Below are 27,866 nucleotides of genomic sequence, written 5' to 3'. Positions count from 1 at the left end.
AAACCTGAACACGCAGTGAGCCTTTTGAAAGAATCGCGGGCTGTAAGTCAGGATTGGAAATGAAAAGAAGTCGTTGATGACCATGTTTATCAGCTCAGTCTTACATTTGTACCCCTGCCTACCAAATGATCTGCCTAAACAGAACAGAATTAGCGTGTTAGGAAACATTTTGCTGAAGTTAGTTTGTTCTGCTTGAATGGAGAGTGTGTTCACATTTTCACTTTTTATTTTACTCCAGTGGAGTCTTGTAAGGCATGGAAAGGTTGTAGTTTTCTATCTAGTTCTTTCTTAATTCACAAAGAGGGTGTGAAAGCTAATTTTCTTTAGATTTTAGAAATCTAATTAATTCTTAATACTTATTCTTTTGGGAGTTTTTATTACCTCCACCAAGGCATAGGCCACGAATTCAGTAGCGTTGGTCTGTATGTCTGCTCCTAAAGTCAGGCTTTTTTCACTTAAGGCAGCTAGCCAAAGCAAAGCCAATCATTCAGAATTAATCCATGCCTCCATCACCACTCGACTGGACTACGGTAATGCGATGTATTTAGGGTTAGTGAGTCTTCCATTGCTCGCCTCCACATGGTACAGAATGCTGCTGCACATCTTTAAACCAGCACACGTAAAAAAGAACACATTTCTCCGGTTTTAACGGCACTCCATTGGCTGCCTGTTCATTTTAGAATCCAGTCAAATGAATTTATTTGCTTTTAAATCTCTCCACCACCCTACCTCGCTGAACCCTTACACACCTTCACGCTCTTGATGGTGCCGAGAACAAAGCGTAAGCTCTGAGGAGATCGAGTCTTTGCTCTTGCTGGAACGACCTGCCTCTGCATATCGGACAGGCCTCCTCTTTGCCTGATTTTAAGTCTCTTCTTAAAACTGTTCTCCATGGCTTTTTGATACTCTTGGATGTTGACATTTTTTGACACACTATGTTTTATATTTTAGCTTGTTTTATTTAGTTTGATTTTATTGTTTTGATTGATATTTTCTGTGCTTTTATTTTTTGTAAAGCACTTTGGACAACTGTTTTAAAGTGCTTTATAAATAAAGTTGGACTGGATTGGAAAAAGTTGTTGGTGGATTTTGATTAAATGTTCAGGTTTTCTCAGAAATGGAATAAGAAAGTGATTAGATCTTAGAGGTGATCCGGATCACCGTCTGGATTGAGGAATTTTTTTGAAGGATTCTTTATTATAGGGAGATAAAATTTTGCCATTAGAGCTTCTAACTCAAAAACATTTATCTGGAAAACAAAACCTAAAATGTCTTGGTGGAGGTCTGCACTCTCTCTCTCTCTCTCTCTCTCGCTCTCTCTATTTCTTTTTTTTTTTTGTTTGTTTGTTTTAGAATTTGCAGTTTACTTTTAGCCTGTCAGATAAATGTCCTTCTCTACCCCCCACTTTTTTTTTTAAGAAGGAGGAGCTGGATTTCCTAACATACATGTCATTCTTTTTGTGGTGAAATAAACTAAACCGAAGGAGTAAATTCTTCAGAGTTCATGTAACCACACTCGGCACAAATACACCCTGACTCATCGTTTGCTTTCTCCAAAGTATATTTAAGAAATCAAACGGGGAAAAAAACCTCATGGAAATGGAGTATTGCTGAAGTATTGCTGCAGTGTTCTGGTGCATGCTGCTGCAGCATGGACGTCATGCAGCCTGTTGTAAGCATTCGCTCCACAGGGATTGGGTGAAGGTTCAGCAGGGTTTCTCAACCCATGTGGGACTAAAATCTCTGACAGTAATCTCTGTTACTCAACCTCCTCCTCATGGAGGAACCCCTGCTACACTTTCTCACACTTCTGAACCCATAATGATGCAGCACAGAACCAAATCTTCCCTGTTTCTTTCTTTTTTTGTCAGTATCAGAGGAAAGTGAAAGATTATATTTCAGTAGATTGATCTTTAAGGATACGTCAGGTTTGCTAATACTTATATCTTTTGTCACATCTCATTTTGGGACCATTGGAGTCAAATTGAGACAATTGCTAGATTCATCAACCTTAGCTGCTTCAACCTAACAAAAACAGACTGAGAGCTGTGACTGACAAATTGCTGTTTTCTTTTACGTTTCTTATTTTAGTAGCTTGAACACAACATGTCCATTGTTGTAGAGGCAGTATCAGTGTTTGGCGATATGTGAAATTCTATGCCACGTATCCATAGCATTGATCATAAATCCACCTGGAATGACGCTGCATGTGCAGTCGCTTATGAATAACAGTTTAGAAAACTTCATGCTTCATCATGACTATTTTGATAAAGTCAAGTAAAACATGATCTTGATGTTTTTTCAGGAATTCAACCTGTTCAGCATCAGTTCTGTCAGCAAGATGGATCGCTTTGACTGAGTGTAGTGATTTTAGGCCTAACTTAGCTGAAACAGCTGTGCAGTGTTTGTTCCGTCTCCGTTCGTCTCTGTTCTGTCTCCATTCTGCCCTCTTGTGCAGACATACAGCACCATCAAAAGTTTGGATATACTTACCCATTAGATTTATGGGAAAGTGTGTTAAAATATTTGACTGCTAGTTTAGATCGTCCGCCCTATTTGACACCTTTGGGGTGTATTCTGTAGCTATATGTTTGTCCAGATGCAGGAAACAAAGATGGAAAATTAGATAACAAATCCATCCGATTTCTGATTGAGTGAAAATATGCTAATAAAAAAAATCCCAGATGTCCTGCTGCTGCTGTTCTGGAAGTTTGCATTCAAGATAAAAACACGAAGTATACTTGGCTGGTGGATTTTTTTTTTAATCCACTAATCTCCTTGTGCTGCCTGCTGTACCACTCTGGCCTTAAAACAAAGTTAGTGCCTGTGTATTGCAGCCGGGCCATTTATTTGTCACATCTGTCCTCAGCCGGTCCGGGTTTTCTCACGGCATGAATATCACTTTCCCCACGGCTCTGTGGAAACGAGGCTGCCTTAAACCTTTTGTCACTGCACCTTTCAGCATGAACAATGACTTTATACCTCAGCTTTTGTACCCAGATATTAAGTTATCAAGGCAAGTCGGGGAAGGGCACAGAATTCACTCATATAAATGGAAACAGAGCGAAATGGAGACTGAAGCAGCAGCTATGATGAGCAAAATGTCAGCAGCTGTACATCATTCATAAGGCTTCTCTCTGGCTGCTCTGTAGAGTGCAACATGTTGAATCTGGTATTCATGCCTGCTTTAGGTGTTGGCTTCTTACTCTACAAAGCTGTGAGTTTATAGCTGCATCATGTTGTGCCTGGAGGAGGAAAACTGAAAGGAAAAAAATGTTTTGAATCTCTGAGGTCCATCTTAAGGAGTTTGTTTTCCTCTATCTTCTGACTCAGAGTCTCCCATCTTCCAAATGGGCTCATTTCTGGAGGGTTTCATGAAGGAAGAAGAGTGAAAGTTGATGTTACCGATAAGATTTCTGATCAAAAGTACACGTTACACATGAAAGGAAATAAAAATCCACCGAAGAAGAACAAATCCCCATTAACATACTGGACTTTCAGCTGGCAGGGCTCTGCAGAATGTGGCAACAAATAAATAGAATAATTATTCAATTATTTATTTAGTCTTTGTTACTGGTGGGCATTAAACTCATCAGGAGCAATCTGGAAAAATTTCATGTTCAAAAAGAAGGTTTGATGTGTTTGTTTACTTACCCCTTGAGTTTGCTCGTTAGTTAAATGAGAAGATGGCGCTGCTGTCCCGAAGGCTGTCTCAGTCCAGATTGTTCTCATTTCTGGTCCCATGTCCATTTAATTCCTTTTGTTTTAAGTTGCTTTGGATAAAAGAGTCTACTAAATAACTAAATCAAAATGTAAAAATGGGTTTTCACAGCTTAATGTCAGAAAGTTTTCCTTCAGAACTGCTACAGAAAGGAGGTACAGTATCATCAATCCATGCAGTTTTTCTCCGGCTCAGGTGATGCTTCCTCCTCTAGTCAGGATATAAACACAGGTAAAATAATCCTGTTTTTACTAATAATTAAATTGGAATTTTGCGTTCAGAACTAAATTTAAACATTTAAACATGTTTAATTGTCATGCATTTATACCAGTTCAAGCCCTTTGTGTGTAAAATCGTTGTGGATTGGTCTCTTATCGAATGGGTACTTTCAACTAAATACCGAGATGATCCCACACACACAAGTTTTAAAATGCTCATGATGCTAATGATGATGATGCTAATGATGATGATGATGCTAATGATGATGATGATGATGCCCCAGTTAAGATACATTTGAGTCTCTTAGATTTTTTTATTACATTTTCAGTTTCTGTGCAGTATTTCTGCAGATGTTCCTTCTGTCTCTGAAAACCTTTTTACTTCTAGCACACCTCATTCTCCTTTGTTAACTCTTGCATATGGTAGAAATGGGAAGATCACATGCCTGTACCTGTACACACCTCCTAAAGAAAAGCTGAAATCAGTTTTGAAAGTGAGTGTGGTTATGCTACAAAGATAAATCGTAAATCAGGAGTTCCTGATTGGTGGGCATGATAGAGTCACATACTTTATGTATTTGTTGTTAAATTTAGCGCAGACATACTGTCAGTGGTAACGCGATTACTGATGATGAGATGAAGAGGTAATAAAAAGTTATTGTAATCAGATTTTATCTCTGTCAGTGCTCATGCCCTTTAGCTTAGTATTGCTGGGTTTATTATGAGATTGAAAATGGTCTCTGCTGAAGTAAAGAAACCTACATTAGACTGTAAAGATCTCATTTCTTTTCAGTTATATGACTGAGTCAGGGGCACTAACAGTGTTTTTCTCCCTCACACATACACGGCATGGAATCTCTATGAAAGACCGGTTCACAGGATTCCTCTTTGCAGCTGAAGGAGCCGGCATGACCTGGAGCGGCAGAAATAGCTTTTCACGCGTTTGGTGTGGGAAAAGTGAATTGGGTCATTTCACATTCTGCAGCTCAGTATAAAGACCTGATTAGATTAGCTTTGATTAGATTTGCCGGCTGAACGAGGCCTCCTTGGGGAGGATTGGTGCTGTGAGATCTCCTCGGAGAGAAGAGGTGGCAGTGGATGGAGGAGCGGTGGGCTTGTTCTGTTAATGACGCGCTAAATTAACCATCCGAGCTCCTCTCTGCCAGGAGCAACATGTTTTATTCATGTCAACAGTCTAACAGGTGTAACTTGACAGGTGTTGCAGCTGCTTTTTTTCTCCTTCCTCTGATCACATCTCTGGAAAAGTTGCTAATTGGGTCTTGCTGTCAGGGTGTGGAGGTTGTGAGAGGACCCAGATGCAGGCTGCTGAGGCAGAAGGCAGAACTTGTAGCAGGAATTAAGGTTTTATTTACATGAACTGAACAAATAAAACAGTGAACACACGACGGAAACATGACATGAAGACTACAGTGAACCTGGCAAGGATGAATAGAAACCAATGAGCTAAAATACGGACTAAGGAGGAGCAGGTGAAGTGAGTGAGCAAACAAACCAGGTGTACTAATGAACAGGAAGCAGACCAGAAAACACACAAGAGGAACGAACTAAAAACAAACAATGAACCCACAGGGACGGAAAACTCAACCAAAAACACAGATCATGACACTTCATCTGAGTTTTTAGTTAAAGAGACTTTCTTCCTGATTTTTACTCCATCTTTTTTTACACCATATTTCAAAGTGATGACGTGATGTGTCCACTTGATGGTTCCTAAACTCCTGGTTTCAAAAAGACTAGATGGCAAACTCCATCCGGCGCTTCAGAAGGGATGGGACCAGAGATGGTCAAAAGGTCCCATTTTTATGCAATTGATTATTTTCTAAATTTATATTTTTGTTTTAGTGGAAGATATTGGATCATTGAAACAATTGATATCAAAACTGTTTAAATGTGGTCCATTTACCATTGTACTTTCTCAATGGCTTCATGGCTGCTTCCATCTCTTGTAGACTATAGATGTGCCAGAAATTTGTGTTTCTCTCCTAATCATTTATTAGCTTTGATACTGAGGGAAATACTTTCTGTTAAGTATCTGCAGGTGACCGATATTTCTTTGTTCTAACATGAAGGTGGTTACTCGTGATAGCTGCTAAATTTCTTATTTTCTCTGTATTTAGCATTTCTCTGCTAGCTCAAAGTTGTTTGAACAGAAGAAATCTACCAGTCAACCTGTGGTTGAAGTTTTATTTATCACTAAGTCGGATACTCAAAATTGAAAAAGGAGACCAATTTGAATTACCATTAGCGCTCTGTTAGACCCAAAAGACGTCCTGTGTAAAGGTGGATGTATACTCGCGTGGTGCCTGCGTGCAGTCGGCTACGGCGTAGCTGACACTGCTGAGTTTGCTCTTGCACTCGAGCGTAGGGGTTACGCATCGTGTTGGTGTCGTGTTGCAGTTTCTCCTCCTAATCTGAAGGTGGCAGCAGGGGTGGTATCAGCCGGTAAACTCACCAGGTCGACGTTCTTTTAATGGTTCACTTCAGTTCAGTAGGTATCTTCTGTTTTAACCAACACTGGTGTCTAGCGGAGCTGCGGCGGTGACGCAGCGCGAGTGTAAATCCTACGTTGTGCTACGTTCATATAACCACAAACCACACATTTTAAATCAGACCTTTACCTTTTTTTCATACTCTTTACCCTTGTGCCTATTTTTTAGACCTCGTCTACTAAAATTGTATACCCATAAGGAGTCATTGGAGACAGTAAAGGGGACACTTGGGAGATTCGTTAAGTTGAGTGAATATCAGTATATTTGTTACTGATGAAGAAAAAAGGAAGATGGCACAAATGAAAAAACAAAACAAAACTGTCAGAATGAACATGAACGTCCTTCTGTAATTATGAGCTAAACTTATATCAGATTATAGTTGAGTATGTGACTTTATTTATGAGAGGTTTTAGTCCAGATCGTTCCGGAGGTCTCTAAAATGTCTTTTTTTGTAGTTTAACATAATATTCTGTTCTTAAAATCACCCAATCAGGAGACTCAGGTTTTAAAAGGTTAGAGGAAATGCCCCATCTCTCTACTTTCGCCCCTCAGAACAAGGAGCCTGTGGTAGTTTCTAAAACTTTTTATCGGCTCCCGCGTCGGAATAACAGTTTTGCAAGCATGATGGGGACAATCTGTGATGAGGATTGATTGATTGACTGATGTTCAGCGATTGGTTAAACATAAGTAAACAAAAAATGGCACAAAAATGTATGAACAGTGGTACAAACCTGAACCCTAGCCTTCAGAAATCCAATCAAAATACAAAGACATGGGTCACCAGTGAAGCCCTTGGTTTATTGAGCCGATATGAAGAATTATGACGTGATATTAACACCTTTACTACCCACCAACAGGTGGTTATGTTACTTGAGCATCTCTAGCTCAGTATACATGCAACCGAAGAAAAATCCCTTAAAGATATCTTAGATTGTTCCTCCATGATCCTCAGACAGCACTTACATGCAGACATAAAGCTCTACATGTATTTTGTCACCTGTTCATGTCTGTTAAAGTCCACAGGGACATTTTTATAGATGATGTGTTGATCCCAAAATTTATGATCATGTGGGTCAAGTGTGGTGTCTCTACATGTCGTTTATCGACATCCACTGAACCGCAACCTGAAGCACATGCCTATCATTTCCCTGCTATTTTTTTTATTTTATAAATCTTACTTATATTGTCAAAACTTAAAGATCTGATGATAATATTTAAACTACACTGACACCATGTTTTTAGCATAACAGTGTCTCTGTTTGCTTTTGTTGCAGTTTAATTTCTTTGCTGGGGTTTAGCACATGACACAGGCTGTTTGAGGCTTCGTACATGCGAAAGGGACACGAACCCTTCCGAGGAACTCCCAGTGACCAGCACTTCTGTGGAAGAAAGCTAATTAACATGCGTGATAAACAGAATTCATAGCGTGTGGAGCAGCTCCAGACTGTCGGTACATTGTCGCTTGCGGCTGTTCCTGCTGAGTGTAAAGCAGTAATTTATTCATTGAACAGGTGAAGGCGGTGAGGAGTGGGCTTGTTTCTCCTTCCCTAATGAAAACTCAAATCCCTCTGACTCCTGTAAATTGGTTCGGAGGTGTCAGGTGTCCCAACCCGCCCTCCCCCTCCCTCCCCTCATATCCAGAAAAACGGTGCACATGCGTGTGCATGTGCTGACACATGTATGCACAGTTGACTCGTAAAATCTTAAACAAGGGACTTGACAGTTTGATCCTCAAGTTCGTATTAGTCATGGTGCACATAAATACACACTTGAGTACAGTCACACACATCAGCCTGCTCTAGAGCTGAGGGAAAGGTGTGTGTGAGCTGGTCTCTGTGATATTTAAGACTTATTACGAAGGGGAGATTGATGATGATGATTATGATCATGTCTAATTCTTTTTGCTGGAATCTTAAAACACTGGCTGGTCTGATCGGGAACTTTGTTGTTAGCTGAGCTCGTTGTTTGGTGTTATTAATAACTAAATATGACATTTCATCTCCGTTTATTATCATAGCATAACAACAAGGTGTCTGTTTAAAGGGGTTTATTGTGTCTAGACATTTAAACCTTAGAGAAAAGTAGAAGATCTGTACATTTATTAGTATAAATTTCTTTTTCTCTCATAAAATATACAAAAAAAATTGTCTGGGCATCCATCAGTTTGAGAATGAAGCGAGATAAAGAAAATGAGGCTGAGCGATCAGCGGGAGTTCGAGGTGTTTATAGCAACATATCTGTTATGTCTTCTTTATATACTTTTCAAACCTCTGAAGTTGCTGCAGTTCCTCTAATATGAGTCATGTCGTTGCAATGATGGATTTGGTTTGTTGTTAAATTAATTTGAGGGTTTGGCAGTTTGTTTGAAGTCAGTGTAAAGTCACACTACGGATGTAAGTTTTTACTTAAAATGAGTTCAGAAGTAAGGATTTTTCTTAAAAGAAATGTATTTTTAATCGATGTTAATTATTAAGAGTTGACAAAAACAATTATTCATGATAAATTACTACCCTGTAAACAGTCTAAAATCTTAAATTTTAATAGATTCTCCACATTTCTGAGACTGCAGATGTTCTTACTAACTGCTAGTTACCGGAGTAAGTAAATAATAAGACTAAAAATGGTTAAAATACAGATAATAAGAAAATTGTCATTGATCAATGATTTTCTCAGGCCAAAATAGAGATCAATAAAACGGTTTTTCATCTATTTTTTAGTGAATTGTTGTAATTCATCAGATGAAAAACACAGTTACGATATTGTCTGAGATGTGCGCCAGGATTAAAAAAGGCTAACGACTAGCTTCTCTTGGCTCGGGACTCAGTTACTCTTTGTTTTATCCATCCAAATATTCTTTTCCTAGCGGTCACTGTGTCACACAGCATGTTTACGTGCTGCGTTATGTTTGAATCAGGCTCGTTTGATGCCGCAATATCAGAGCAAAATCAGAGAAAAAGACCAACATTGCTTAAAGATTGGTATCATTTCAAACAAAATAAAAGTGAAAATGTGGTGGTGTCCATTGTTAAACTGCATTAGCTTACAGCTCAGCATCAGTGTTTACAGCATTGAAGCAGAAAGCCGCCAGTTGGCACATCCAGTCCTTGGAGAGATCCTCGCTTTTATCAGATGACTTTAAACCTCTTAAGGAATGATCTTCCATCCTTTCAAGGTCATCTTTTATTTTTTTTACATAGGTTTTTGCCTTGAAAAGAAAATGTTCTTTAGAAAGTTGTTGTAATTGTTGGAATAATCGATGCTTGATTATCTAATTGATCATGCACTGCTGTGTTAGTTTAGTTACTAGTTCTTAACCTTCCTGTTGTGGATGCAGCTTGTTCTTTAAACCGTCTCCATCTAAAACACAAGAATAAAAAAATATTAGGACCACGAAATGACCTTTAATTGAGTTGTTGGTCTGTCTTTTCCTCTGCTCTGTCTCTAATCTCTCCCAGCTTCACTTTGTAATGTTCCCTGCAGCCTTCAGTCACTCCGAGTCAGACTTGGGTCATGGGAACTCACAGCTGCCTCTCCGACCACATGCAGCTGACATACAGCGAGGTCCATCTCGTTTTGTTTGCTGATGCCCGTTAAAAAAAAAAAAGAGAGAAAAAAGAAAGGAAAAAAATAGCCCTGCACCTGAAACAATCTGGAGTTGGAGTTTGTTTTTGTGGGACGGTGGAGTCCATCTCCTCTGGAAAGTAGGGCATAGTGTGCAGGCGTGCTGGGCTTTTACACAAAACACCGCATCTCAACACTGAACTAAATGTTACTCGAATTATTGTAACTGTGATTTTATTGAAACAACATTGTGTAATCATCAGTTCCTCTTTAACAACAACAAAAATGTACTTCAGAGGATTCTTGATAATATAATATGTATACTTTGGATTTACAACAGTTTTTTGTTTTCCTTTGCTTCTTGATATTCTAAACTTCACTACACACCAAGTTGTTGTGTGACAGTTAAACTGTAAGGCATTCACACCAAAACTCACACAGATGCAGCCGGTTTTACAGTGAAACTCCAGCCAATCACCAGCCAGTTTCAGCCAAATACCTTGCAGGGGATCAGCTGGGAAGTGACGGCCCATGCATAAAGGAACCAGCCATTCTAAGACTCTGTATCCGTAATAACTTGTTAAAGATGCATTCAGCTGTGACAAACATGGCTACTACATTGCTTATTGCAATATTTGTTTCAGTTTCATCATAGACACGATTAGAAAAGCTGTGAACATCACCACGCAACCAGTATCTGGTTTTATAGATCTTGGATCTCCCATCAGGCAGCAGCTTAAAACATGTGGTGATAAATCATAGTCTCCACACTAACCATGGCTGAGTGACAGCAAAGTAGACGTGGACCATGGACCAGTCCCAGCTCCAGCGATCCGAGCAACAATAAACCAGAAATGAGAAAAGGGGAAACTGGATTAGGTTTTGTGGCTCTGACACCAGATTATAATACTGAAGTGTCATCAGAGATGAAATATGTTGTGAATGTCTGGCATCATAAAAATGCAACTAAATGGAACTGAATTAATATTAAGGTTGAGCGAATTATGAAAAAATGTATGTATGGTTGGTTTCCAGGTGAATGTTTTGCTCTTTGACAGAACAGTGGCTGCACTTGTTAACTAGCCCCGGGCACATGGAAGCTAATCAATGACAGCAGTGTGGGAACAAGGCTTATTTTCCCACCGTTATTCACCATCACAGTGTGTGTGTGTGTGTGTGTGTGTGAAAGTTCTCATGTTTGCCTGTTTATGAGTGACGGCAGCTCATATCAGCGTCTGTGTGAAGTCCACATCATGTGCATGTCTGCATCTTGAAGTGGGCATGTCTGAGCTGCAGCAGGACTGTTTGTGCGTGTGTGTGTGTGTGTGTGTGTGTGTGTGTATTTGCACCATATGTTTGTATTAGTGTGCAATGTGATAACCTGTGCTCCATCCTCTCTCTGTTTCAGCGAGCGTTCACTGTGATAGTGGAGGCGTGGGACAGGGACAATGGTACACACAGCAATGGTAAGGTTCAACTCTGAGCTCTGTTCAACTCTGTGATGCACCAAGTCAAAGATAAAAGATGCTGGTGTCCAAACAAGTGCCAATATGTACTTTCATAAATTGTACAAAAGTTTTTAGTCATCCTTCATTACTTCCAAGCAGCTGGACTTTCTTGTGATCTTTTAAAGCAACACCAGATGACTTTCTGACCTTAAAACTCTGCTTCTGACTCGCTTTGATGGCACACTGACATTCAGTAGGCAAATTCCTGGAGCTGGCAGAGAAACCCGCATTTCAAAGCTCTTTTTTTTTTTTTTTGGTTTTGGTTTTGGTTTTGATTTGTGGCAACGTGTCACACATGGCAGCAACTGGATATCAAGACAGTAGCACCATAGCTGGTTCAGCAAAGAAATGTAAGAGGACATTGTCAGAGGAAGAGAAGGAAAGAAAAAGTCAAAAGTGACATAGCAAGAGAAAAGACAACCAACTGTTACTGACAGGAGAGAGCTCAGAGAGATGAAAGGATGCAAGATGGATGTTGAGAAAATCTGTTTCAGTGCTGGTTTAAAGTGGTCTTGAACAACAGCTCTTCAGGCTTTTGGAAAATCTTTCAAAGTTTTTTATTTAGACATTGGCTCCCAGTTTATTGAAGGTTTAATTTAATGGATAACGATTTGTTCTTTGCTGCCATCACAAATTCTGCCACAAAATAATTTAAATTTGATTCAATTCAGGGTCCAGTGATCCAAATGAGGATCATTAATGTATAAAATGGGTAATAAGTCAAGAGATTACCAGTGTTGTGTTGTTTAAAGCAACACCAGATAACTTTCTGGCCAGTGTTTCTGACCAGCACATCACATGTTAGTTGCATCTAGAATTTACAAAGATTTTGCAGCTTAACAGGTAAAGACTAATATTTGCAACAAAAAGGTGATTTCCAAAAAGCCATTAGCTGAAAGCTTGCTGTATCTCAGCATGGTGTGTAGTGTTTGCTTAAAGAGTAGAAGAAACTGGACAAGTGGAGATTAAAAGAGGAAAATATCAACAGCGGATTAACACAATCTAAAGTTATGTCCTTTAAATGTACAGAAAAAATACAGCAAAGATCCCAGACAACTCACTTTAACAAACCAAACCATGACTCAAACGTCTGGAGACACCTCTCAGGTCAGGACTACACTGAGGGTCTTTCACAGATTATTGTGGACATTGGCTGCTTTTCACTCATTTTCAGCCGAATCTTTCTGTCTGACCATTTTCAAAGGACTGTTTGTTAAACCAGTGGTTCTCAAACTTTTTGAGCCATGACCCCCAAGATACCATACTTTGGTGTTTTGGTGTTCCAAATTTATTTGATAAATGTTGGATATATATTTTTAACATTTATCTGACAACCCACTGAAATTATCTCGCGACCCCCAGTTTGAGAACCACTGTGTTAAACCAATAAAAGACCCATGAATCATTCAAACAGCAGAAAGGTTCCTAACTCCAGGTATGAACCAGGGTTTTATGTTTAAATTACACTCAAAAAGCCATTCTTAAGACTGTGAAATGGGGAGAAAAGGCTGAAGTTTGCCACATGATAGAAGTCTGAAGGTCTTTTCCCGAAGAACACTTGTCTAAGAGGGTTCTGACTGTGTTAAAGAATAAAGCTGTTCAGATCACATAACTTTAAGCCTCCTACAGAACTTTAGCCTATTTTCTCAGCGACGTGCCCCTATCGACGCCTAATCCAGCATCCATCTTTCATCGTCCTGTGAGCTCTCTCCATCCAGTAAATGACAGTTTTATTTTGACTCTTGTCTTGTCCTTCTCTCTCTGTCTTTTCCTCTCTGATAATGATGATGATGATGATAATAATGTCTTCTTGTCTTTTTGCTGAATCAGCCACGGTGAGCATTGATATGCACTTGCTAGCGCGTGATGCGGTGCATGAAGGGAAACTTGGCTGCACCATCATGCAGCGTCCCAGAAGAAAAAGTTTCTCAGCCTCTGGAGTAAATGTCACTGTGCCATCAAACAAGTCAGAACTGGAGAGTTTTAAGGAAAGTTACATAGTGCAAGTTAAAATTGTAAAAACCCTTTCTTTTTGTTTTACCTTGTATACAGTATTTCCTGGCCATATATAAAGACATGATTCGAACTTAATACTTGTGTATGGTACTGTATAGAATTCAGGATTTTAGACACTTAGTTGGGCAGAAGCAATTGAAAAATTAAGAGTATCGCTGACTGGTGTTTTAGTTATGAACAACAGAAATATGCCATTTAATTTCCATTTTGTCTTCCAGTTTGTGAACTTAGCCTGGAATTAAATCAAACCACACAGATGAGTGATGGGCTGTGCATTTACTCATGTCATCAGTCTGCGTAGTCAGTGTATGAGACAGAGAAGGTGCATGTTGCAGCGCTGGTTCTCTCCTGGATGTGTTTTATATGAAAATCTATGTTAGAATTCTGAGCAAGTGAACATGCTGAGAATTTTCAGCATAAACCATGTGAATGGGGGGTGACTTTCTTGAAAGGCCTCTGAGACTGGATCTAGTTTGTCTGTAGGTCTTGGGCATGTCCTGTTTACACATGCTCCTCTGATCTCAGTTAATTTGGCTTTTTTTCCAGCACAGCTGGGAGGAAAACGGGTTAATGATGTCATTTATGGGATAAGACTAAACTTCATTAGGTGTTTGCTCACATTCAAGGCCAGCTGATTGAGCCTCGGGGGGATTTAGTGACTTCTGCTGTTATCTTGATTACAAAGAATATTGTGATTTAGACAAATTATTTCTTACAGTGACTATTACGTTCCCTGATGGATATTTCTATGCTGACAAAGTACCAGTGACTGAGTGGATGGTTGATCTTACATTGAGAAAAGTCTGTTTAAAGGATTTAGTAGCAGACTTGGAGAACATGTGCAAGCTTGAAAGCCAGCAGAGAGAATAGCCCAACTCCTCCTGATATGAATTGTGTTCCTAAAATGAAATGAATCAGAGCTATGTAATACTCACTGTGTCTGAACATGTCCTTCCCCTAATATATTAGGAAAATGAACATCCATGCCAAAAAGTCAAATATGATCTTTCATGTATAACTACTTTGCCGTCTTCTTCTCTTTCCTCATCCTCTTCAGGGTCACAAGGTTATTTTCAGCTCTCCTCTATATTAAGCTTAGGGAGCATTACCTCGTTAAGCCATTAATTACAGACCACAGCCCCCTTATTTGCTCCCCCCTCTTACCTCTGATGTTAGTCTCCTAATTAGCATCCCAGCTGCTGTCCGGCTAATGCACGCCACTTCACTGGACATGGTGACATGCTGGCATCCGGACTGCCAAGCCTCGGCCTCGGGTGGGGAAGGGCTGTTTTAGTCGTTGCTTAATCACCTACCTGTATATCTGATGTTGTAATAGATGAATGACTGCTTATCAGTGGCAAAAAAAAAAAAAAAAAGCTCAGTGGCAATGGATCAAAATGCCCCTTCTAACTGAAAGTTTGATAGCTTAGTCTGTCTGGGAGAAAACCTTACCTGTTTGCTTCATTTTAAGTCACACTGAGCAATGTTAATGTACACAAGTTAAGAGATTCATCTTTTTGTTGCATGAAACTACTCTCACTTGTCCTTTTACTACCTCAGTCTGGGAATTCCTGTATTTTCTAGAATAGCATTTGACATGTCAGAGAGCAGGTATGAACCTGCAGCATCCAGCAGTGAGTGGTACATTATGCAAGTGGAATAAACATTAATGAAAGTGTGTCATAATTATAGACAGAGAAAGTTTCCATCAGTCCAGGTGTGTCAGGGCTGGACTGGGACAAAAAGGCAGACCGGGAGCCATACGCTCACCCAGACCACTCCAAGTCATACACTGCATGCATATGCACAAAAACAGGCTAAGTGACCACCAAAGTTCATTATTCTACAGTATATAAACCAACATTCACACGGCACCACTCCAGTTCCTTCATCTGTTCATCTACGGTGGCCCTGAAGTGTCACAGCAATACAAAAGCCACACCAGTAGACAATTAACCCACAGCACGAATACAAAAGCAACAACACGAATACAAAAACAATAGAAATACGAAAGTAACTAAAATACAAAAGCAACACAAATACAAAAGTAACACAAATACAAAAACATGAAAACAAAAACAACACGAATACAAAAACAAAGTTGTTTTCTCAGAATTTATGCTGCACGTTATAAATGAAAAAAACAATATTTTTGGAATAAGCTTGAGACGTAATATAAATGGTAAATAATATTTATTTTTTTATATGAGGTATTAGAGATGTTGTTAATTGTAATGTGTAAATAAAGAGTTATTGTTGGCAGTTTTTACTCCATTTTAACCGGGCGATCTGTCACCCGGATGATGCCCCTTCTAAACACATGGGTGGAACAAACAAATCAGTCAGTCTGCAGATGAATTTAGAAAGTGTTCCAACCTGAAAACATCCTCTTCTCAATTCATTTTTGTTTTCAGCTGCTTTAGGCAGAAAAGTTCTGTTTTGCTGTGACACTTCAAGGCCACCATACATCTCTCATCAGAACACTCAATACAGTCACAACAGGACTCCTATATTCATATTATATTATGTTAAGCTTAACAACATGACTGTGTCATTTCATCAGCAAATAATTTAGATGCCAATTTGCCATAAATATAATATGTTAACAGCAATATTCCCTGGAACAGTTAAAGTGGTCAACAGCAACGTCACCTGATGCAATTCAAATAACGTGAAAATGGAAATGTCAACTTAACTTAGACAGATAAGAGTCTGTTATACCTTAAGAGGGGTTCCCAAACTTTTCCATGCAGAAACATACCTGTGGAGGTATGACTGGCTCAGCAGGACCCAACAAATATTTCATGAAATAAAATAAATGATGTCATTACCTGTTTTTTTTTTTCTTTTTCTTTCTTATTGGAAGCATAATTCTGTTGGACCCCAGAAAGAATAACTGTGGCTTTGCTGCACGTAAACAAAAGCACATCCACAAAAACACACTTCATATGCAGTTGTTAACCAAAATCTCAACATTTAACCAACTACTAAAAAAAACGACAAAAAACAAAACAAGAACAAACAGAAGAGAAAAAAAACAATCACATAATTTACAACCAGATACACACCGATCGAGTCAAGAGGTTCCCTCATCTGCATTTAACCTGATAATAAAATGTTCCTCATTGGTGCAGTTTGCAGCTGTTTCTGAGTTGGACAAGGACAGATGTGGACAGATGTGGACAGAATCTGGAACACACACTGTAAAAAATCCCAAGTTGACTTAACTTAAAATAATTTGTAACCTTAATTTTTTTATTTAAGTCAACAAATTATTTAAAGTAATGTCAACACACAACTAAGTTTCTTCAACTTATAATGTCAAGTTTTCACAGCTTATTGTTTTGTTCTTCCTTTTTTAGTCAGACAAACTGATATTTTCGTTCTATCAACAATTGAACTTAAGTGATTTCTACTAACCTTTGATTCATCCTACCAAATTATTTAAGGTAACTTCCACTCAAAACTAATTGAATTTAATTGAAATAATTTGTTAGCCTGATTTATATAAAAGTACATGACACGATTAGCCAGCCTTAATCTAAATTTTAAGGTAGTGAGGTTACAAACTATTTTAAGTTGAGACACCATGAAAAAGTCCAGTGTTATATAATAATAGGCAACCGAATAGAGCTTTGGATCAATGTCTGAAGCTATTTGTTTTAAAAACATCAGTTTTAACATTATTTTAAAATAATTTCAAACATTAGCATCTTTTAAAAAATTAACATATCACAAGCAGTCATAGTATCAAAATATCCATCTGTCTGTTTAATGTTTAATGCAGCACATAAAATGAACTAATAGCCTATTTTATCTGTGATACCAGGAAATCCAAGGCTTTCCTGTTTACCCAAGGTTGGAATAACCAGTAGCTTTTATGTTTGGGCTGGTGGGAGATAAAACAGTACAGCAACAAACCAGCATGTACACGTTTTTTCAGCAGGTAGAACCAGGGTTGTTATGATTTCCACATAAAAAGGCTCATGGAGTGATCATCACGTTATCTTCAGCTAAAAGTTTACAGCTTGTAAACACACCAGACATCTATTCTCTATCACTAATTTATTAAATGGTGATGTCGCTGATTTGAAAATCTTTTCTGAAACCTGCCAGCCTCCTCTTCTACTTTCTGTTTTTTTATTAGGTACCTCTCTGCTACCCCTTTCATCATTTATTCCCGTTCCTCCACATCTCAGCTGTTCCACCTCCACATTCTTTGATCGTGTTGATCATTAAAAATAATATATCACCATCATTCTGACCAGTCGAGAAATTTCATGACAGCCGACGAGCACAAACAGGCAGACCGATCAGCTGCACTGAAGTGATGCTACTCAGTCAGGCCACTTTTGGCCCAGGCCACCAGGAATTGTCCCATTCCTTCCGTGGGCCAGTCCAGGCCTGAGGTCTGCACAGGAAAAGTTACTGAGACACATCCCATTTGGGTTTTCTTTTACCCAATTATAATTCTCTGCTTTATATTATATAAGATATTAGGAAATTTTACACAGTTTGTTAGATAAACCAAAAACAAGTTGAGTATATGATAAACTTTGCAATGCAAACCTACTGACTGGTAAAATAAATAATAATAATTAAAAAACAAACAATAACAAAAAAAAATGACTACTTATAGCAAACTATCCCTAAACAATATGAAATTATCCTGCACAGGTACATTTGGCTGAGTGATACGACCCTGATCATTTCAGTCAGAATTGTAATATGTGGTAAATATAAATCATTTCTATTAACAATAACTATTATAATAATCATAATGGAAAGGTTGTAGTATTTGTGTCCTATCTAATGTCATTTCTTATTTTAACACTATAATTTTTAATACAATTTACTTATTTATCTTTTGTTTTTTTTCCCACCAGACATCATGAGTCACAAAATGCTGATTTAAATATCATTGATAATTAAAAATGCAACTTCATCTGGTAAGATCTCTTTCTCTACCTCATTGTTGTTTGGATTTCTGTTGTACTTCCCTATAAAAATGACTGAAATGATAGTTTACACACACATAATTTCTGTTTGGCGGAATGAGGTGGAGGAGGAAAAGCATTTTGGTGACATTTCAGTGGGATTGTCAAAATCTCTTTGGCAACGACGCTAACTTGGAAAATCACAACAATGAGAAGCTTCCATTTTTGTGTATTAGTTGTAGTTTTTTGCATTTCATTAGCATTAGCTATTTGCTAGATTAGCAGGAAGGTGGGTGGGGATTATATCTACAGCTAGATGTTCAAAAGTACCAAGAGCACTAAAACTGATAATGTTTTATCCTCTGTGTAATTACAGCTTCATTGGAATACAGTTGGAATACTTCACTGGAATCTCTTAATAGGTGCCTAGCTTAACATTTGACCAAAACATAATATTAGATTAAAATACAGGGTGGAGCAACATGTGAACAGGTCCAGGCAGCAGGAAAGAAAGAGGAGCGTTGTAAAGATACTGTGTGGATTCCTCATGTCAAGCTTACCACAGGAGATAGATAAGAGATTCAGCAGATCCCTCGAGTTGCAGGAAAGTCTGGTGACATACAATATTATTTCTAATAGTTCCAAAAGCAGCAGTGGTTTGTGTAGATGCAGTTAAAACTATTAAAAACACATCAGCAAGCCACACTGGTGCACCACTCACTGCAAATAGTGCCAAAAAAACATGGATTGAGTTTATCGGGTAAAATTTTGCATCACAGATGACCTGTGGTGGGATACGTTGTGCAGCCTCCATGCATGCAGTGATATACAATGAAAGGGATATTCTTCAGTTGAGAAAAGAGTGGAAAAGTTTACTGTGTGATGCAAAATTTACCATATATGGCATTCTTGCCAAGCTCTTGCTCTGTCGCTAGAATTCCTGCTTTTTCAGCCCTCTTTTAGAAATTTATGGATAGATGTGAAGTAAAAAACAAAACGTGACTGTAAAAGTTTGAAGGTACAGCAATGAACCACCTGGAGGAGGATGTTCCACAAAACAAAGAATCACCTCGACAACCAGCTTCTCATCACTGAATCACTGCAGCACAAGGATGGCGTCACTGCTTCTTATTCCAGGTGTTCCCTGTGAATTATTTTACCCACCAGTACCACCTGGATTATCACAAATGCCATGATGTGAAAGGTTACGCAAGATGCTATTAGTGTCATGCAGTTTGAAAGGTGTTTTTGATGAGTGAAACATTCTTCCACCTCCTCATGCCCCGTAAACTTTGTATAAACAGCCTGCAGGGTAATAGAGCACTTTGTTTTAACTGCTCATACTGTAGCTCACCGATACTTTAAGAGTTATAATCTCTCGTGGTTCATCACAAGTAGCTTGTGTTGTATTTTAAAGGGTAGTATAAAAATCATTTGGAAAATCCACTAAGTCAAAGTTTAATGTTTTTTTTTTTTATCTGTTTATTACAGAGTCCATCTAGTGACTTAAAAAGAAAAATATATTTGACCATGGATTACTAATTTAGTTGGCGACTTGCCTAAAACCAGCATTGTTCAAGTTTCAATCAGTGAGCCTTAAGCATCTGAATAAAGTGTTTTCCTAATTATGACTCTGCTTAATCAAAAGAGATATCACTATACTATGTCCTAACATTAATCTTCAGGGGTCTATGATTACGCCATTTGATTATAATAATGTATTTTTGTGCCCGATATGTTAATAAAGTAGGTTAAAGTGAAAAAAATAATTATTGGGTGAACCTTCCCTGAACAAAATTTGCCAAACATGGGTATGTTAAACATTTTTTATGGCGTATATGAGGGAAAAAATTAGGGCTGTCATGTGATTAAAGTTTTTACTCATTAATCACAGCTTAGATATTAATTAATCATGATTAATCACCATCTGCGACTATGCCTAAAATATGCCAGTTTTTACTGAATTGTATCAACAGTAAGAGCAAGACACTCTCACTTGGGTTTTCCTCAGTTCAATATTAAAATAAAATGAAGACCTTAAAAATATATATTTCATTCACATCCCCCTTTTCCTACCCCAACACACCAGTTTTGACACCAGTGAGACTGATAAATGTAGCTTTCTGTTGTTAGCGCCTCCAAAAACAATACTTTTGGGGTAAATATGTGCCAGTTTGAACCACGACCTGCTAGTTTCCTCTTTCTCAGCTGAACAATAAATGAACACAACAAGACAGATCGTACAGAAAAGATGATCAGCCGTCATGATTCACAACAGTGTTGAGCTGGTGTTGAACCTTCTCGCCAGGAAAAGTGTGGATGTTAATGCATCCTCATCCCTACGGGTGTGACGCACTCAAATCCATCCACAGAGCCAACTAGCTGGTCTGTAGACACCACCATGTCTCACTGTCATAAATGACGGATGCTGCGCATGTGTTAAATGCTTTAAAAATTTTAACGTGTTATTTTTGACAGCCTTATAAAAGATTTAAAATATTTTTGGGCCAAATTGGGGTTGAAATAAAATATAATTAAATAAAAATAAGCCATGTTAGAATAATCATAAAGGAGCTTGCCTATTATGTTGTTTCCTTATAGCACCACAGACCACCAATGGCCACAAGTTCATTATCTCTTTCCCATTTATTAGCAATCCGTGGCCAGAATTTGGTAGTTCATGACCACAGATTAATATATTTACTGTCAATGGCGTTGGATGGGCACCATGGTTTGATATACAACGTCTGCCCATCTGTATATCTGAGAGGTTCTACCTCTGAAACACTCCTTTTTATACCCATTCATGTGACTGACCTGTTGCCAACTAACCAAAGTTAGTTGTTAAATGCTCCTCCAGTTTTGTTTTGTCTTTTTCGTTTGTTTTTATGTAAATTACATTTCCAGCCTTTTGTTGCCCCTCAGTTTTAACATCTGATATTTAGTTTATTTCCTATTGGGAATAAAATATGGGTACTTTGAGATTGGCAAATCATTGCATTGTTTTTCATTTACATTTAACAAAGCATCCCATTTGTTTTGGAACTGGGTTGTAAACTAATCCCCAACAACAGTTTTAGTTTTGACTATGGTCACACATACACATTTTGCTTGCAGACTGAGTCAAGAGGTTTCTTTCACTCTCTCTCTTTTTTTTTATATAACAAAAATATTCTGCAACCTATTCTGTTAATAAAAATATCTGATGCAGGGTGAGGGAAAAGGCCCTGTCTTCAGGTCAAAAAGGTCAAAGGTCAGTGCTGTTTCAAACATCAATCTGTAAAGAGGTGCGGGGTCAGAGAGCCATGTTTGCATGGTTGCTCGTTGCCTGAAAACTGGAAGCTTTGGGATAAACTCGTCACCTTCAGCTTTTAAAATGCAGTCTTTCAAAAACCCTATACCATAACTCTGCTCTCGACACGATCAGCTGCTCCGATTGGAAGCCCCTCGCTGTTTATATAAGCTGGTTCTAAGTGGCCCCCTCTCTCCTGCTCTCCCTAGTAACAACGGCCTCTCTTAGCAAGTCTCCTTCACTACAGAGGGAGCTCATGATTGGTCTATATTTTTATATCTAATTGCTGGAGATGAACAGCAGTGTGAGTGAGTGCCTGGGTGTTTCAGGTGGTGGGTGTGGGACTGAAATATGTGGCAGTGTGAGACTAATCAGGACAGTGTGAAAAATGATTAGCATTGTGGGTTTTTCAGTTTTATCTACAGGCTGAAACTTCAGTTGTTATGCTGATCAGATAAAATGCAAAAAGGAATGCATCCCAGATTTCACAGAAAGCTCTTTAAAAGTTTGCAGTTCTTGATAAATCACCTCATAAACTGATTAGGGTTTCATTTGGCACTTTCCAAAAGTGTGTTGTCAGCAATTAAATAGAGGGTTTTGCTACTGTAGATTCCAAGTGAGGCAATGAGACAAAAAGAGGTTTGTTTTCTTTTAACTGACATTTAACTCCATGTGTGTTTTATTTTTAGTATTTATGTAATAAAAAGTTTTATATATTTTCTGATTAATGCTTCACACATAAATGTAAATGTAATTAAATTCAGTAATAACTGTAGGCAACAATGCTTTAATCATGTAGTGAAGATATGATTAGCTGTGAGTATTCTGTATTCCAGTTTAGCGAGCTATTTCTTGGTGTTTTGGTCCTCAGACTACGTTTATTATTTTATATTTGATTTATTTCAAATAATACATAAAAGTTTAAAAGACAAAAGTCATCTTATTAAAGAAAAAAAATGTAAAAGTATCTAAAATATAGAAATTTGGGGAAATTGGAAATACAAAATAGTAGAAAAGCCCAACATTGTGGATCAGATGGCTAATTTTCATGCACCGATGATCTCCACTATAACATTGTCTTTCCAGAATTAGTGATTGTTATTTTCCTGATAAGGATTCTGAAGGATTGAGTATTTATGGGCTGAACTGTACAGACCTTTTAAAACTCCTTTGGTTTATAAAAGCTGCTTTGTCACAAGGATTATGTAATAAGCTGGCTGTTTTAGAGTAACATGGTTTTCACAAGACAGTAGAAATATGTGAGATGGATCACGAGAGAAAATAAATCAGGATGGGAAATTTGATGCATCTACAGTGAGACCCATTTGTTTGAATCCACCATGTAGATGTTGAGAATGTAACCTGTTAGCATGCTGGTGCTCAGCCAGTGATACATCAGCAAAGATGAGTCCCAACTCTTGTCCCCCTCGGCTCTGAAAGCAACAGCAGCAGCACCAACTGAGTCACGGTGCTTCTGTTCTTTGAGAACATGCTAAAGGGCCTTTCCTATGTCGCCCTTCCTTGCCTGTTCCTCGCCTCTTATTATTTCCGCCTTGGCTCCGATGGAGTCGGGGCTGGATATCCTGTAAAGGAGGGTGGCGGGGGATGAGGGAGATACAAAAACATTTCACAAAGCAGGAAAACTGAAAAGGCATTTCAGTTATCAAGGCCCCACAGACCTCACTCCTACACCCTCTGTTTTTGTTTGCTTAATTTTCCTATTCTTTTCTGTTTTTTTCTCTCCACTTTTTTCTTTTTCTACATCCTTGTGGAACAGAGTTATGTTTGACCGGAGGTTACACCTCCTTTCTGAGCTGTGTTAACAACTGGCATTCTTCATAACTTCATGGATTGTCCAGGATCAGTAAAGGGGGGTCAAATCCCATAACTGTAATCAGTCTTGTTCTCTGGAATCGCTTTTGGAAGTTTAAAATGTTTGGTTTGTATAGATGGTCTTTTTGATTTATAGCAGGATTTCCTATAAAGTAGTAGAAGTAGAGTAGTAATTTAGGGTCACTTAACTGGCTAATGAACTCTTCTTCCAAGGAGTGTTAATGTTGGCCTGCACAACCCTGATTAAAACTTTCCAAAATGGTTGACATGATCAAGAAGCTTACATGTACTTGTATTCAGACCAGTGAGGGACTTTTACATGAGAAAAGTTTGTTTAAAGAGCAATAGTAGGTTGTGATTAAATAAATCTTTTGTCAGTTTCAGTCTATTGTTTCTATACTGACTAGTAATTTAAATTTAATGTTGTATTTGACACCCCTGAGCCCAATATTTTAATGCAGAGGCCTGAAAATGTCATTGGCATTAATTAATTATACTAGGCCAGGTATTTCTCTTATAAATAACAGTTTGCACATGTCAGTAATGGCCCCATTCACAAAACATAGTCTTGGTGTTCCACAGGGTTTTGTATCAGGGCCACTACTCTTCAACTTTCTTCTTTTTGCAATTAGTCAATATTACCTAGAAGCACTTCATAGTTACATTGCTATGCAGATGACACCCTGCTATCTTTATCAAACCAGATAAAACTTCATCAGATAAATGATGCTTCTATTGACTTATGAAAAATACAGTCATGTTTAGTTTCTCTCAGTTTTAAACAATTTCTCTTGTATTTTGTTCTTAAATTTCTCCTGTATTTTGTTCTTCTTTTGTCCAGATGATGAGCTGCTGATTGAGCGTTGCATCTACAAAGGAATGATCAACCCTGGAGAGGAGAAGCAAATGCTTGAGTATAAAAGTATGATTGCTAGCTTTGAGTACACTATCCGTGTACGCTGTGACGAACACTACTACGGCAGCAAATGCAACAAAGTGTGCCGCCCCCGCGATGATTACTTTGGCCATTATGTCTGTGACCAGTTTGGAAACAGAGAATGTATGGAAGGATGGGCGGGAGCGAACTGCATAACAGGTGAGGCAATACATCAGTCATTTCATAAATATGCAGAGATACACAATCCACTATGAAATAGCATTGATAAGAACTACACGTGTATTGTCTACTTGTATTAAAGATCTAACAATTTTTAAACTATTAGATTTGTTTTAGTACAGTGACAATATGATATGAAAGATGAATAGATGATAAAACCATGACTATATGGATCAGTACAGCTTTCTTTCTGGAAAATACACACAAAAACTGTGACCTAAATTTTAACTTCCTTACTGCCAATTTCAGAAGAAACATGGAAGTTCATGTTAAGTGTCACTTCGCAAGAATTTCAAGAATGTTTGGAAACTCCTGTCACTGTTGAATGCACCCCCACCTCTCTGACAGTTACTTCGCCAGCCATTGTTAGCACATCAAAGACTCTGTGCCTTTTCGTAAGCATAAAGAGACAGGAAATAAGGCTTTAATAAACAGAAACAGAGGTGCTTGGCAATGGTTTTGGTGAAAGATTTGACATTAACATGTCATTTGTTCTTTTTCCTCCCTCCACCACAAAAGCTATCTGCAAACAAGGATGCAGCCATGGGACTTGCGACAAGCCAGGGGAATGCAAGTAAGTTAATTCTACCTTTATTCCTATTTGTATGAACCTGTATGCACCTCAGAGCGTTGTTGTCCAGTTAAAATATGAACATTTGTGGATGGAAACCTGATAACAGTTGACACTGTGACAGCACAAATTGATGGGGGAGCATGTTGGTTGTTGATAACATACCATGCAACCTCCCCACCCCCCCACCCGCCTCCCAACCCCATCCCTCCACCTCCATCCCTCAGCTTCACACTGATGCAGGAGCTATTGTTCTGCTTCCTGTGCTACAGCTGGCCCGTACACACACATAGCACACACAGGCAGGCCTGTTTTTTTCTGCTCCATACTTCCGCCCTCGCCCTCCTTCTGTAGCAGAGAAGTACTTTACTACCCCCACCATCCCCTTCCCATGTCTGCAGCCCACATCACCTCTTCCTATCCTGGACCTTGTTATGGCTGGCACTCTGCTGTTAGGAAGTGTAGATTCCGCCCAATGAGCTGCAGACAATCAGATGTAGGGAAAGGGGCATTGAGTTTGTGTGTGAGTTTATGTGAGAGGGTATTGATCCCTCTGAATTTTAATGAACTGATGAATACATAGTAGAAAAGTTAGCACACTTACAATCAATAAATTATGTTGTATTTGATGAGGCAGTTAAGTTTATTTTACTTATTTAAAACATAAAGAAGTACAAAACACATTAAACACTCAACTTAAAGACACTTTCAGGTCTGTGGACACAAAGGTTGACTCTCTGTAATACAGGAAACTCATTCATTGGGTCCAAGCCAGGACCAAGGTTATTCTGGTGACTGACAGCCAGTAATGTAATGTGGTTCTTGTAATAAAACACATCTTCTGTAGTATCGCCAACACCATGCTCATACAGAAATAACTGATTATGGATACTAGATCATACATTACACTAAACTTAGCACAGTGTTAGGAAATGTATGTCTGGTTGATTATTTCTCCTCTTTAATGATAACAGCTGGTGTTGTATCATATATGGTTGGAAAAGCCTGATTAATCACCTTAATGAGGCAGAACTTGTAAGGAAGTTGCTTCTGTGGAATAAGAAACATCAAAATGTGTAGGCAGTGTCCCCAAAATGAGCCAGAATCCCCTGCAGTATTCTACTGCTGGCATTCGCTCATGTTCTGAGTTTCTTAGTGGGTTGGATAATTGAACTCTCCCACAGTAAGTAGAAAAAAAGACAACACATATTGGCCATTTTTACACTTTATTCATTTTATATTCTCATAGACCTCAGTATCATGTAGAAGACCCATACACAGCCACAACATCCTGTCACCTCCTCCTCATACTGGTCACATTTAGCTGTTTGATGGCATCCCATTCCTCAACCAGGAGCTGCTGAAGGTCAACCAGCCTGGTTGTGTTGGTCTCTCTGGGATGTACAGCATGACGAAACTGATCCAACAGGTGCCTATCCTGAACCTTGTTCCAAATGTGCTTAGGTTTTGACTCACATCAGGTCATTCCTCCCTCTCTACTCCTAAATTCTGGAGGTTCTCTATGATGATCCTGGCTCTGTGGGGGGGACCGTTCTCATCCTGCGGGACAGAGTTGCTTCCCAGATTCTCATGTGGCTCATGTTTAGCTTTGTGGCTCATTATGCAGAAGCACAATCTTTTGTAAAGCTCATCAGATCTTATTTTCATCAGGAATCAGGCTTTCTAGTAATGTACAGCACAACAGCAAATGGTTTTATTAAAGGGAAGAAATAATCATCCAAACACACATATCCTTACTTTTTCTGCAAAATATATATTATGTTGTACATAATATATAAACTACTGTATATATGTACTCTTGAAGTAATATAGTGCTGTTTACTGGAAGTCAAGTGTGTGGAAGCCATTTAAGTCACTCTCCAAAGGTAAACTATGGAAGAAGTTGGGCTCTTGCATAACACAACTTGATTTTAACACTTTATATTCTTGTTTGAATTTATTAATGCAAATAAAAATCTCTGAAAGCTCACTCTAAAAGCCCACTAACAAAAAATGAGCAGGTCAATGCTTCCCCAAAATGCCTCATTTCAGCTCCAGTCCATGATGCACAGTTCGTTAAACATTAGTTATTATCATACAAGCATAGTAATTGGGATCCACTGATCCACTGTGTAGGCAGGAGGGTGAAAAAAAGCAGGCATCCCCACTGTCTGTATCTCACAGGCTCATCAGTCATTTTTAAATGCAGTCTTTGTGGCGTCTACTTAAGTCTGTATGAGTTAGAATGATATTAGTCAGGTCATTTTAGCTGAACTAGTGTGAAAATACCGACAGTCACATGTAATATTTTACATGTTTGAAAGTGTGGAGGTATTTGGTGTAGTAGCTATGTTAGCAGGAGTGGTGGGAACAGAGTGAAATTTAGATTTTTAATGTGGAACTGCACAAGCAGACATGGTGGAGCATGAGCATTAAAAAACTCAATCTGCACAAACACACACACACACACACACTCAGCACACACACACACACACACACACACACACACTCAGCACACAATGCCAAATGCTTGATAATGCCAAAGGTAAGAGGGATGTTCAGGTTTGTTAAGGATTCAGGTT

The 27,866-nt window shown here is 38.6% G+C and overlaps 1 protein-coding gene across 3 annotated transcripts in view; it reads left to right on the top strand.

Annotated features, from left to right (window-relative positions):
- Nucleotides 1-27,866, top strand: part of LOC121631381 (protein jagged-2-like) — a 60,723-nt gene that overhangs the window by 7,790 nt on the left and 25,067 nt on the right. For all 3 annotated transcript variants that reach the window (XM_041972252.1, XM_041972251.1, XM_041972250.1), the window contains exons 3-5: nt 11,419-11,476; nt 24,438-24,692; nt 25,233-25,287. In XM_041972252.1, coding sequence (XP_041828186.1) covers nt 11,419-11,476; nt 24,438-24,692; nt 25,233-25,287 — 368 coding nt within the window. The remainder of the gene's footprint in view (nt 1-11,418; nt 11,477-24,437; nt 24,693-25,232; nt 25,288-27,866) is intronic.

Source organism: Melanotaenia boesemani, chromosome 20, assembly GCF_017639745.1.
Source record: "Melanotaenia boesemani isolate fMelBoe1 chromosome 20, fMelBoe1.pri, whole genome shotgun sequence".
Classification (NCBI taxonomy): Eukaryota; Metazoa; Chordata; class Actinopteri; order Atheriniformes; family Melanotaeniidae; genus Melanotaenia; species Melanotaenia boesemani.
Note: the sequence above shows the minus strand (reverse complement) of the source record. Positions and strands in the feature narration are given on the sequence as shown.